The sequence below is a fragment of the Oenanthe melanoleuca genome, chromosome 26, assembly GCF_029582105.1.
Source record: "Oenanthe melanoleuca isolate GR-GAL-2019-014 chromosome 26, OMel1.0, whole genome shotgun sequence".
In the NCBI taxonomy this organism is placed as follows: Eukaryota; Metazoa; Chordata; class Aves; order Passeriformes; family Muscicapidae; genus Oenanthe; species Oenanthe melanoleuca.
Window position 1 is genome coordinate 2,577,626 of NC_079359.1, and position 13,107 is coordinate 2,590,732.

At 55.8% G+C, this 13,107-nt stretch overlaps 1 protein-coding gene across 2 annotated transcripts in view; it reads right to left on the bottom strand.

The window, feature by feature from the left end:
* The window catches only part of FOXP4 (forkhead box P4), a 70,970-nt gene that overhangs the window by 1,795 nt on the left and 56,068 nt on the right, over positions 1-13,107 (bottom strand). Inside the window, exons 10-16 of one of the 2 annotated variants that reach the window (XM_056511603.1) lie at positions 12,110-12,193; positions 9,625-9,826; positions 8,651-8,727; positions 8,442-8,543; positions 1,812-1,933; positions 1,644-1,710; positions 1,164-1,330 (exon numbers count right to left, since the gene is read on the bottom strand). In XM_056511603.1, coding sequence (XP_056367578.1) covers positions 1,164-1,330; positions 1,644-1,710; positions 1,812-1,933; positions 8,442-8,543; positions 8,651-8,727; positions 9,625-9,826; positions 12,110-12,193 — 821 coding nt within the window. Of the gene's footprint in view, positions 1-1,163; positions 1,331-1,643; positions 1,711-1,811; positions 1,934-8,441; positions 8,544-8,650; positions 8,728-9,624; positions 9,827-12,103; positions 12,194-13,107 lie in introns of both variants that reach the window. The other variant, XM_056511602.1, reaches the window with a different exon arrangement.

Sequence of the window (13,107 nt, forward strand, 5' to 3'; positions counted from 1 at the left end):
GGGAGGTAAAACCCTCACAGCTCTGAGAACAGGAGCCAAAACTCCCTCTCATGCTGGAACAGGAGCTCACAAGCAGCTCCTGGTGGATGTGGGCAAGGGGAGCCTTCAGCCTCAGAGAATGGGTCCCACCACCCAAAACTCCCCGAATATTTTGGTCCAGAGCATCCCTCATCTTGGGAACAGGAGCCAAAACCCCTCCTTGCTCTGAGAGTGCCCACAAGGAGCTCCTGGTGGATGTGGGCTAGGGGAGCCTTCAGCCTTGGAGAGTGGGTCCCACCACCCAAAATTCCCTGAAATTCTTGTTCTAGAACATCCCTCACTGTGTGGATGTGAGGTAAAACCGTCACAGCTCTGAGGACAGGAGCCAAAACTCCCTCTCATGCTGAGAATGAGATGCTACAAGCAGCTCCTGGTGGCTGTGGGGAGGGGGAGCCTTCAGCCTCAGGGAGTGGGTCCCGCCACCCAAAACGCTCTGAATTTTTTGGTTCAGAGCATCCCTCATCTTGGGAACAGGAACTAAACACCCCTTGCTCTGAGAGTGCCCACAAGGAGCTCCTGGTTGTGGGCAAGGGGAGCCTTCAGCCTCGGGGAGTTGGGTCCCACCACCCAAAACTCTTATTTATTTGGTCCAGAACATTCCCTCACCTTGTGACAGACCCCAAACCCCCCTCACCCTGTGACAGAACCCCAAAACTCCTCACCCTGAGGATAAGAGCCAAAACCCCTGCTCACCCTGTGAAAGGAGCCAAAATCCCTGCTCACCCTGTGACAGGAGCCAAAATCTCTGCTCACCCTGAGGACAGGAGCCAAAATCCCTGCTCACCCTGAGGACAGGACCCCAAAACCCCTGCTCACCCTGTGACAGACCCTAAACCTCCCTCACCCTGGGGATAGGAGTCAAAATCCCTGCTCACCCGGTCACAGGACCCCAAAATCCCTGCTCACCCTGTGACAGAACCCCAAAACTCCTCACCCTGAGGATAGGAGCCCAAACCCCTGCTCACCCTGTCACAGGAGCCAAAATCTCTGCTCACCCTGAGGACAGGAGCCACAATCCCTGTGCCCCCCTCCCTGCCCATCCCGTGCCCGTGCCAGCTGCCCCCATCTGTCCCCATCTGTCCCCAGCTGTCCCCATCTGTCCCCATCTGTCCCAGCTGTCTGACCTGTACTGCTGTGGGGACAGGCGGGGGCTGCTGCTGCCGTTGCTGTTGACCTGCTCCACGGTGCTGCTGACGTCGTCGTGGCCCACGTGCAGCATGGCGCTGGCCGAGCTGGTGTTGATCATGGTGGGGCTGTTGAGCAGGGGGAAGCTGCTCTCCGCCAGCGCAGCCTGCCACAGGGAGCACGGGGGGACGTGGGGCTGGGCTTGGAAGGGTCTGAAATCCCATCTCAGCCCACCCCTGGGACACCTTTCACTGTCCCTGTCCAGCCTGGGCTGGGACGTTTCTAGGATGGAGCAGCCAGAGGTTTTCTGGGAGTCTGTGCCACCCTCACAGGGAATTATCCATATACCCATTCCATATATCAAACTGAGATTTCCCCTCATCCCTCATTTCCTGATGAGATGCAAGACACTGATGGGGGCTGTGGAGGGTTTGGTGTCCCTGTGTCCCCATCAGAGCCTTACCTCAGTCCTCCCTTACCTGGTAACTTGCATTAAGTGCTCCGTAACCCAGTCCTGAAATCATATTTTTGACTAAGGTGGGACTCCTGCAGGAAGAGAGAGAGCAGAGGGAGGCAGGGCTGAGCACTGCCAGCTGCACGGGGCCGGTGGCAGCCCCGGGGCTGTGTCCCCCAGGGGGAGCACCCACCCTGTCATCTTTGGTGGCCTTCTCTTTTGGTACTCGTGCTCGTCCACGGTCCACACGGCGCCCTTGACGTTCTCCACGCGCACGAAGCACTTGTGCAGGCTCAGGTTGTGGCGCACGGCGTTCTGCGGGCACAGGGCGCGGGTGAGCGCGGCCCGCGGCCTCCTCATCATCCTCATCCTCATCGTCGTCATCCTCCTCATCATCATCATCCTCATCATCATCATCATCGTCGTCATCCTCATCATCATCCTCATCATCATCCTCATCGTCGTCATCCTCATCATCATCATCCTCATCATCATCATCCTCATCGTCATCATCATCATCATCATCCTCTTCGTCGTCATCCTCCTCATCATCCTCATCATCATCATCATCATCCTCATCATCATCATCCTCATCGTCATCATCATCATCATCATCCTCTTCGTCGTCATCCTCCTCATCATCCTCATCATCATCATCATCATCATCATCGGTGTCATCATCATCATCATCATCCTCATCATCATCATCGGAATCATCCTCATCATCATCCTCATCATCATCATCATCCTCATCATCCTCATCATCCTCATCATCATCATCCTCATCGTCATCCTCCTCATCCTCATCATCATCATCCTCATCGTCGTCATCATCATCATCATCATCATCCTCATCATCATCCTCATCATCATCATCATCCTCCTCATCATCATCCATCATCATCCTCATCATCATCATCCTCATCATCATCCCTCATCCTCCTCATCATCCTCCTCCTCCTCATCATCATCATCATCGGCCTCATCCTCCTCATCATCATCATCATCGGCCTCATCCTCATCATCGGCCTCATCATCATCCTCCTCCTCATCCTCATCCACCTCCTCATACTCCTCCTCATCCTCCTCCTCCTCCTCCTCATCCCCCTCCCTGCCCAGCCCCACAGCTCCCACGCGTGTCCTGCCACCCCAACGCTCCCCAGAGCTCCCTCACCCCACTGGCACTGAGGGTGTTGAGTGGGCACCACCCCAAACTGGACATGGGGCACAACCCCAAACTGGACATGGGGCACCACCCCGAACTGCTCATGGGACATGATCCCAAAAATGCATGTGAGGCACCAACCTGTACTGCACGTGGGCCATGACCCCAAAGTGCACATGGGGTACAACCCCAAAATTAATGTGGGGCATGATCCCAAACTGCACATGGGGCATGACCCCAAATTGAATGTGGGCCATGACCCCAAATGGAATGTGGGCTATGATCCCAAACTACACACGGGCTATGACCCCAAACTGCACATGGGGACATGATCCCAAAATTCACGTGGGCCAGGACCCCGCTGGGAGGAGCCTGGCCTGATGCTGAGGAAGGTGGGACAGGGTGGGTGGGACAAGGGACAGAATCCACTGCAGCTCTGGGGATGCTCAGCACAGCCAGCTCCTCTTCCCCTTTCTTTTTTTTCCCCCCAGCCCTCCCTTCCCGTTTTGGTCCTTTCCCTCCCTTTCTTCTTTGCATCGACCATCTTTACATTTCTAAATGTAAAATAAAGAGACACACACGTAGGCAGACAGCGCAGCCCCGAGAGATACCAGCTCCCTTTTCCCCTTCCAACTCCCTGCCATTTGCTACTGCCCCTATTTCATTACCAATTTTAATTTGCCTCTAATTAAATCCTGTGTATTTTTCCGACTCACTTGCTAATCCATGAGGGAGGCAGGAGGCTGGAGTGGAATCTCTCCGAGCTATAATTACAAAGGGCCTAATCACGCCGGGGCTCTGCCTTTGAATAAATTTCCTTGCATTAAGGTTCTCAGATTCTCTGCCTTGCAAATGAGAATGACCCCAATTTCAGGAAGTTGGCCTCGGAGGGTTTTTTTTTTTCCACTCCTTTTTTTTTTTTTTTATTTCGAGTCCTGATTCGTGATGAGAGACTAATTCGTTACGCTAAAACATTAACAGCAATTTAAAAGGTCGAACGGGGGCTGTATAAACAAAGGAGCCTGGCCAGCACAACAAGGCAAAAGGAGACACAAGGACTGAGCCCCCCCGGCCACCAAGTGCCAGAGAGCCCAGAAACTCAAAAATGGCACCAGCACCGCCCCTCTGGCCTGGAATTTGAGGAGAAAAACAAAGCTGGGCTCTTCGTTCGTCATCCATCCATACATATATACATGGATACATGGATTCATCCATCCATCCATCCATCCATCCATCATCCATCCATCCATCCATCCATCCATCCATCCATCATCCATCCTTCCACCCACCCACCCTTCTATCATCCATCCATCCATCCGTCCGTCCATCCATCCATCCATCCATGGATCCATCATCCATCCATCATCCATCCATCCACCCATCCACCCTTCTATCATCCATCCATCCATCCATCTGTCCATCCATCCATCCATCTATGCACAGATCCATCCATCCATCCACGGATCCATCCATCCATCCATCATCCATCCATCCATCCATCCATACATGGATCCATGGATCCATCATCCATCCATCATCCATCCATCCATCCATCCATCCCTCCATGGATCCATCCCTCCTCCATCTTTTCCTTCATTCTCCATCCATCCATCCATCATCCATCCATCCATCCATCATCCATGGATCCATCCCTCCCTCCTCCATCCTTTCCTACATTCTCCATCCATCCATCCATCCATCCATCCATCCATCCATCCATCCATCCATCCATCCATCCATCCATCCATCTCTCCATCCATCCATCCATCCATCCATCCATCCATCCATCCATCCATCCATCCCTTCCTTCATTCTCCATCCACCCATCTCTCCCTCCATCCCTCCACACCATGGTGCCATGGTGACACGGTGACACGGTGACACGCACCAGGACAGGCTCCTCTCAGCCCTGGGGACACTGTGAGCAGCTCCCAGTGTCCCTGGGGAGGGAGCTCCAGCCCAGTCAGTGCTGCTGGACGGGATTCTGGGGAACCCCTGGGTCATGGTTGAAACCAGCTCTGGGTCCCAGCCTGGTGCCACTGTCACTGTCACCCAAAGGGACACAATTGGGCCATGCCCTGGCACAGGGCCCGTGACACCCCCTGGCCCCACACTCTGCACTGGCACCATCCAAACAGGGGGTTGGGATGGAGAGAGACAGCCCAGAGACCTGGAATTCCACAGGAGCAGGACAAGCCCTTGTCCCCCACTGTGTCCTCACCCCTGTCCCTGTCCTGTCCCTGTCCTGTCCCTGTCCCTGTCCCTGTCCCCTGTGAGCACACACGGGATGTCCCTCCCTGCCCACACTCCCTCCTTCCTTTTGTCCAAACTAAGCTCTGGCTGCAGCCAGGAGCGTGGCAAAGCCAGAACCTTCCCTGCCCACAGTGTCTGTGTCCCCTCCCTGCCCTGGTGACACCTTCCTGCCAGGTGACACCTTCCTGCCAGGTGACACCTTCCTGCCCTGGTGACATCTCCCTGCCCTGGTGACACCCTCCTGCCTGGTGACACCTCCCAGCCCTGGTGACATCCCCTGCCCTGGTGACACCTTCCTGCCAGGTGACACCTTCCTGCCAGGTGACACCTTCCTGCCCTGGTGACACCCTCCTGCCAGGTGACACCTCCCTGCCAGGTGACATCCCCTGCCCTGGTGACACTTTCCTGGTGACATTCCCTGCCCTGGTGACATCCCCTGCCTGGTGACACCTCCCTGCCCTGGTGACACCCCTCTTCCCTGGTGACACCCTCCTGCCCTGGTGACACCTCCCTGCCAGGTGACACTTTCCTGGTGACACTCCCCTGCCTGGTGACATTCCCTGCCCTGGTGACACCTCCCTGCCAGGTGACACTTTCCTGGTGACACTCCCCTGCCTGGTGACATCCCCTGCCCTGGTGACACCTCCCTGCCCTGGTGCCACCTCCCTGCCCTGTGTCACTGGAGGGGACAGTCCTGGGGAGGCTCGGGGAAGGCTGAGGTGGGGATAAAATCAACCCAGCCCCTCCATCTGGGACCCCCGTGGCAGAGGGGACGTGTCCCCTGCCCCAGCCCGAGGTGCCTTTTGTGCTCCCAGTGTTTGTTCAGAGCCAGGCCCAGCTGCTCTGTTTGCTTCTCATCTCTCTCCTCTAATGATGTTTGCTCTGCACCCTCCACCCACCCCCTGCGCCCTGCTGGGGTCTCCCCGAGGTTTCCCCACCTTTCCTGTCCCATCCTGGGGGAAAGCTGCAGGAAATGAGGGAAAAACCCCAGAAAAGTGGTTTTCACGGAGAGGAAATACATTATATTTTCCTGTGCATCCCCCTCCTTCAGAAGAAGCCTGGCCTTGGAGACTGCAAGTTGTGAAGGGAATTATTCCCCTTCTCCCCAGGTTTTTTTAATCCCCTGCCATTCCTTTTTTGGTGGTAGAACAGGAAAAAAAAAAAAAAAAAAAGAATAAAAAAACCTGCAGGAAATGAGGGAAAAGCCCCAGAAAAGTGGTTTTCAGGGAGAGGAAATACATTATTTTTTCCTGTGCATCCCCCTCCTTCAGAAGAAGCCTGGCCTTGGAGACTGCAAGTTGTGAAGGGAATTATTCCCCCTCTCCCCAGCTCTTTTAAATCTCCTGCCATCCCTTTTTTGGTGATAGAAAAGGGAAAAAAAATAAAGAATAAAAAAAGGGAAGCAGGAAACTGAGGGATGCCTTTCAGCAACTCTGCCCATACTAACACAGGACATGTGGAAACTGCAAAAAAACCCCAAAATATTTATCTCTGTCAGCAACAAAAAGGCATTTTCACCTGCAATTATCTGATTGCAGAGGGGGAAACTGAGGCCCTGGGAGCCACAGAGGGCTCTGCCCCATTGCTGCCACCCTGTCCCCATCCCAGAGTTTTGCCAAAATCCCTGATTTCCACCCAAAAGTTCCCCATGGAAGCACAGCCTGGGTCTGCAGCAGCGACACACGGGGGCCCTGAGCTCCTGGAGAATGGATTCCTGCTCCTCCAGCCTCTCCAACAGCTCCTTGCTGATTTTAATTATTTTTATTTAAACTAGCAGGTTTCCCTCTGTCACTTGCTGCCCGAGCAGGAGGGAGCTGAGCTGCCTCTCGGTGAATACATACAGCAGGAAACAATAAATAAATAAATCTTCCATGGTCGAGGCAAGAAGTGAATCACAGAATCACAGAATCACAGAATCACAGAACTGCTCCCTCCACACCCCCTGCTCCTCTGAGATGGCTTTTCCCAGCTCTAATTTCTTAAAAAAAACAAAGAGGGAGCAGCCCCAGCACTCAAGTGCTGCCCCAAAATTCACTCCACCAGCCCAGGCTGGTGACAAAACCTCCTCAGTGACAAAAGATTTGCCTGTGAGAGGGGTGGGGGGGACCTGATGGGGACCATCCCCTGCTGATGGTCCCCCTGTGGATCAGGACCTGCATTCCCAGCCACCAGCAGTGCCCCCAGGTTATCATTAACCTTATTTATTATTTCCAGTCTCTCACTCCTGCCTCTGCCCTTCTTCTCCACAGGAAATCCCTGGATTTTACCACACAGCCCTTTGCTGTATCCCACTGCAGGGATGATGCACCCCCACAGCCCAGAGAGGAGGTTTGGGGGAGCAAAAAAAAAAAGGGGGTTTGGTCCTAGAATAATTTCCTGCACCATTTTAGAGCTGGGCAATGAACTGGTCCTGTAGCACAGGAGAATCTCCTGCAGCAGCCAGGCCTGGGTGGGATGGGGAGAGCCTGGGGGAAATGGGGTGAGCCCAGGGTGGGATGGAGTAAAACAGGATAGGATAGTCTGGAGTGGGTTTGGGTGAGCCTGGGGTGGGATGAGGTGAGCCCAAAGTGGGATGGAGTGAGCCTGAAGTGGGATGGGGAGCACAAAGTGGGATGGGGTAAGCCTGGAGTGGGTTGGGGTGAGCCCGAAGTGGGTTGGGATGAACTTGGGGTGGGTTGGGCTGAACCCAGGGTAGGTTGGACAGAGCCCAGGGCGGGTTAGGCTGAGCCCAGGGCGGGTTGGGCTGAGCCCAGGGCGGGTTAGGCTGAGCCCAGGGTGGGTTAGGCAAAGCCCAGGGTGGGTTGGGCAGAGCTCAGGACGGATTAGGCTGAGCCCAGGGTGGGTTAGGCTGAGCCCAGGGTGAGACAGGCTGAGCCCAGGGTGGGTTGGGCTGAGCCCAGGGTGGGTTAGGCTGAGCCAGGGTGGGACAGGCTGAGCCCAGGGTGGGACAGGCTGAGCCCAGGGTGGGTTGGGCTGAGCCAAGGGTGAGATGGGCTGAGCCCAGGGTGAGGCAGGCAGAGCCCAGGGTGAGATGGGCAGAGCCCAGGGTGAGATGGGCAGAGCTCAGGGTGGGTTGGGCAGAGCCCAGGGTGGGTTAGGCTGAGCCCAGGGTGGGTTGGGCAGAGCCCAGGGTGGGTTGGGCAGAGCCCAGGGTGGGTTAGGCTGAGCCCAGGGTGGGTTGGGCAGAGCCCAGGGTGGGCTAGGCAGAGCCCAGGGTGAGACAGGCTGAGCCCAGAGTGGGTTGGGCTGAGCCCAGGGTGGGTTGGGCTGAGCTCAGGGTGGGTTGGGCTGAGCCCAGGGCGGGTTGGGCTGAGCCCAGGGTGAGACGGGCTGAGCCCAGGGCGGGTTAGGCTGAGCCCAGGGCGGGTTGGGCTGAGCCCAGGGGGCAGGCAGGGCTGCTCTCACCTTCCAGGTGGCCGTGTTCCTCCGGAAGTAGGCGAACATCCGCGTGAACCAGTTATAGATTTCATTCAACGTTAGCTGCCTGTCGGGGGTCTCCAGGATGGCCTGGGCAGCCAGAGAGGGGACAAGGCCGTCACTCGAGGGGCTACACCCACCCCGAGGGGCAGAGAGGGGGCTCAGGGCGGGTTTTGGGGTGCAGGGATCTCTCTCACCTGCCGGATGAGCGAGGCGTACGTGAAGGGCGGCCGGACGTCGGCGTTTTTGTAAAACTCGTGATTCTGTGCAAGCTCTGCAGGGGGACAGCAAACAGGGAATGGGGCTGGAGTGAAGGAACCCACTGAGCCCCTCACTGGGAGCTGAGCCCCAGCCTGGAGATATGAGAGTCGGTGTGAAGTGTCTGATCTGCCTCAACCATCACCAGAGACTGACCCTGAACCCCATCCTCACTCTGACCTGAGCTCTGGCCTGGCCCAGGTGGATGCTTGCCCAGCACTGTCTGTGCTGTGCTGGTGCTGCCCAGCACTGTCTGTGCCTGTGCTGGTGCTGCCCAGCACTGTCTGTGCTGTGCTGGTGCTGCCCAGCACTGTCTGTGCCTGTGCTGGTGCTGCCCAGCACTGTCTGTGCCTGTGCTGGTGCTGCCCAGCACTGTCTGTGCTGTGCTGGTGCTGCCCAGCACTGTCTGTGCCTGTGCCACATCTCCACATACAACAATCCATAAATCTCCCCACCTTTGGCCCAAGGCCACTCACTTTGGAAAAGGACTATAAAAAGTGACTTTCTTAAAGAGACTCTGAGATCTCTTTCTCCTCAACGGATTCAAGAGGCGTGGGGACGACCAGGAGGGTGCATCTGGTGTGTTGGTAGCTACATCCCATCCTTTCTCTTTCTCTCTCTCCTTTTGTTTCCTTTATCTCTTTCTCTCTCTCTCTCTCCTTTTACTTGACTTCCTTTATCTCTCTCTCTCTCTCCTTTATTTCCTTTCTCTCTCTCTCTCTCTCTCTCCTTTTACTTTATTTCCTTTCTCTCTCAATCTCTCTCTCTCTCTCTCCCAAAACTGAATTTTCCCACACAACAAACTGCATTTCTGCTTTCTGCTGACCCAAACCCGACTCCTCTCACTTTTGCCTTTTCCACCCTGGGGCCGAACGAGCCACCAGGACCGCGCTGGGGTGTGACAGGAGCTCACCTGAGGAGATGGGGGTGCAGAACTTGTCCGAGTTCCTCCTGCGGACGGGCCCCACGCTGTGCAAGGTGGAGGAGCTGATGACGGAGGGGCCCTGCCGCAGGGGGGTGATGGGCGCCGTGGCCGAGGTGGGGGGATGAGGTAAACCGTCGGGAAACGTGTCAGAAGTGCTCTTGGACAGGGTGGCACTGGAGACCAGGTTCAGCTGCACGGATGGGAACGGAGGGGTGGGGTGAGGAATGGGGCTGGGAGAGCCCCGGGAGTGCTGCAGGGTCCAAAGCGGGTGGGGAGGGGCTGGCAGGGGGGAAATGGGGGGATTGGAAAGGGTGGGATGCAGCCAGGGGGTGGAGATGGAGCAGTGGGGTGGGACCATGGCAGGGGATGGTCCTGTGGGATGGGGAGGGACCTGTGGGATGGGGATGGATCCATGGGATGGATCCATAGGATGGGAATGGACCTGTGGGATGTGAAATAACCCAAGGGATGGGGATGGATCCATGGGAAGGGGATGGACCTGTGGGATGTGAATTAACCCATGGGATAGGGGTGGATCCGTGGGATGGGGATGAACCTGTGGGATGTGAACCCATGGGATAGGGGTGGATCCATGGGATGGGGATGGACCTGTGGGATGGGGATGGACCTGTGGGATGGGGATGGACCTGTGGGATGTGAAATAACCCATGGGATGGGGATGGATCCGTGGGATGGGGATGAACCTGTGGGATGTGAACCCATGGGATAGGGGTGGATCCATGGGATGGGGATGGACCTGTGGGATGGGGATGAACTTGTGGGATGTGAAATAACCCATGGGATAGGGGTGGATCTGTGGGATGGGGATGGATCCATGGGATGGGGATGGATCCATGGGATGGGGATGGACCTGTGGGATGTGAATTAACCCATGGGATGGGGATGGATCCGTGGGATGGGGATGGATCCATGGGATGGGGATGGACCTGTGGGATGGGGAAGAACCCATAAGATGGGAATTAACTCATGGGATGGGGATGCAAGATGGGATGGGAATGAACACATAGGATGAGGATGAATCTGTGCAATGGGGATGAACTTGTGGGACGTGAAATAACCCATGGGATAGGGGTGGATCCGTGGGATGGGGATGGACCTGTGGGATGGGGATGAACTTGTGGGATGTGAAATAACCCATGGGATAGGGGTGGATCTGTGGGATGGGGATGAACCTGTGGGATGTGAACCCATGGGATAGGGGTGGATCCATGGGATGGGGATGGACCTGTGGGATGGGGATGAACTTGTGGGATGTGAAATAACCCATGGGATGGGGATGGATCCATGGGATGGGGATGGACCTGTGGGATGGGGATGAACTTGTGGGATGTGAAATAACCCATGGGATAGGGGTGGATCTGTGGGATGGGGATGAACCTGTGGGATGTGAAATAACCCATGGGATGGGGATGGAGCAGTGGGGTGGGGATGGACCTGTGGGATGTGAAATAACCCATGGGATAGGGGTGGATCCGTGGGATGGGGATGGATCCATGGGATGGGGATGGACCTGTGGGATGTGAATTAACTCATGGGATAGGGGTGGATCCGTGGGATAGGGATGGATCCATGGGATGGGGAAGAACCCATAAGATGGGAATTAACCCATGGGATGGGGATGCAAGATGGGATGGGAATGAACACATAGGATGGGGATGAATCTGTGCAATGGGGATGAACTTGTGGGATGTGAATTAACCCATGGAATGCACTTGTGAGATGAGGATTAACCCAATGGGATGAACCCATGGGATGGGGATTAACCCATGGGATGGGGATGAACCCATGGGATTGGGATGAGACCATGGGATGGGGATGAACTGATGGAATGAACCCATGGAATGGAGATGAACCCATGGGATGGGGATTAACCCATGGGATGGGGATTAACCCATGGGATGGGGATTAACCCATGGGATTGGGATGAACCCATGGGATTGGGATGAGACCATGGGATGGGGATGAACTGATGGAATGAACCCATGGAAAGGAGTTGAACCCATGGGATGGGAATTAACCCATGGGATGGGGATTAACCCATGGGATGGGGATTAACCCATGGGATGGGGATGAAACCATGGGATGGGAATTAACCCATGGGATGGGGATGAACCCATGGCATGGGGATGAACCCATGGGATGGGGATGAACCCATGGGATGGGGGTCCAACAGTGGGATGGGGATGCACCCATGGGATGGGGATGAACTGATGGAATGAACCCATGGAATGGGGATGAACCCATGGGATGGGGATGAACCCATGGGATGGGGATTAACCCACGGGATGGGGATGCACCCAGTCCATGTCAGAGCTGGTGGAGCATTTCCCTCCTGCTGGTGGCACAGGGCCCATCCATCCCCCAGAGCCCTCCCAGGTGAGCGTGCCCAGGGCAGGGAGGGGACAGCAGCTGTGGGCTGGGGACACCGAGGGCAGGAAGGACTCACGCTTACAGGCTGGCTGAAAGGCTTTGGCTCTGAAGGTCTCATGTGCAGATGGGCCATCATTGCCTGGAGACGCTCGCTCTCCTTGGCCAGCTGGGGGAGGGAAGCAGGGTGAGATATTCACCACAAGGGTGACATATCCTGACATATCCTCTGTGGCACCAGGAGGGGATCTGAGCCCCACGAGTGAAATATCCTCTATAGCACCACGAGGGGATTTGAGCCCCATAAGAGTGGAATATCCTCTGTGGCACCAGGAGGGGATCTGAGCCCCACGAGTGAAATATCCTCTGTGGCACCAGGACAGGATTTGAGCCTCTTAACACTGAAATATTCTCTGTGGCACCAGCAGAAGATTTGAGCCCCATAACAGTGAAATATCCTTTGTGGCACCAGGACAGGATTTGAGCCCCGTAAGAATGAAATATCCTCTGTGGCACCAGCAGAGGATTTGAGCCCCACAAGGGTGAAATATTCTCCGTGGCACCAGGACAGGATTTGAGCCCCATAACAGTGGAATTTCCTCCGTGGCACCAGCAGAGGATTTGAGCCCCAAAAGAATGAAATATCCTCTGTGGCACCAGCAGAGGATTTGAGCCCCACAAGAGTGAAATATCCTCCGTGGCACCAGGACAGGATTTGAGCCCCATAAGAATGAAATATCCTCCGTGGCACCAGCAGAAGATCTGAGCCCCATAACAGTGAAATATCCTCTGTGGCACCAGCAGAGGATTTGAGCCCCACAAGAGTGAAATATCCTCTGTGGCACCAGGAGAGGATTTGAGCCCCATAACAGTGGAATTTCCTCCGTGGCACCAGGACGGGACCTGACCCCGCCGGGATCTGACACCGCGCTCCCTCGCCATCACCAGCACCCCTCCAGCTCGGGGGGTCCCCGCGCTCCAGCCGAGCCCCCTGGCAGAGCGAGGCGAGGAAGGGGTTAAAACCAGGAGTTAGCAGCAAGTTTGGAGCAGCTCTGCTGCTCTCTGCAGCCCGGGGCTCATTAG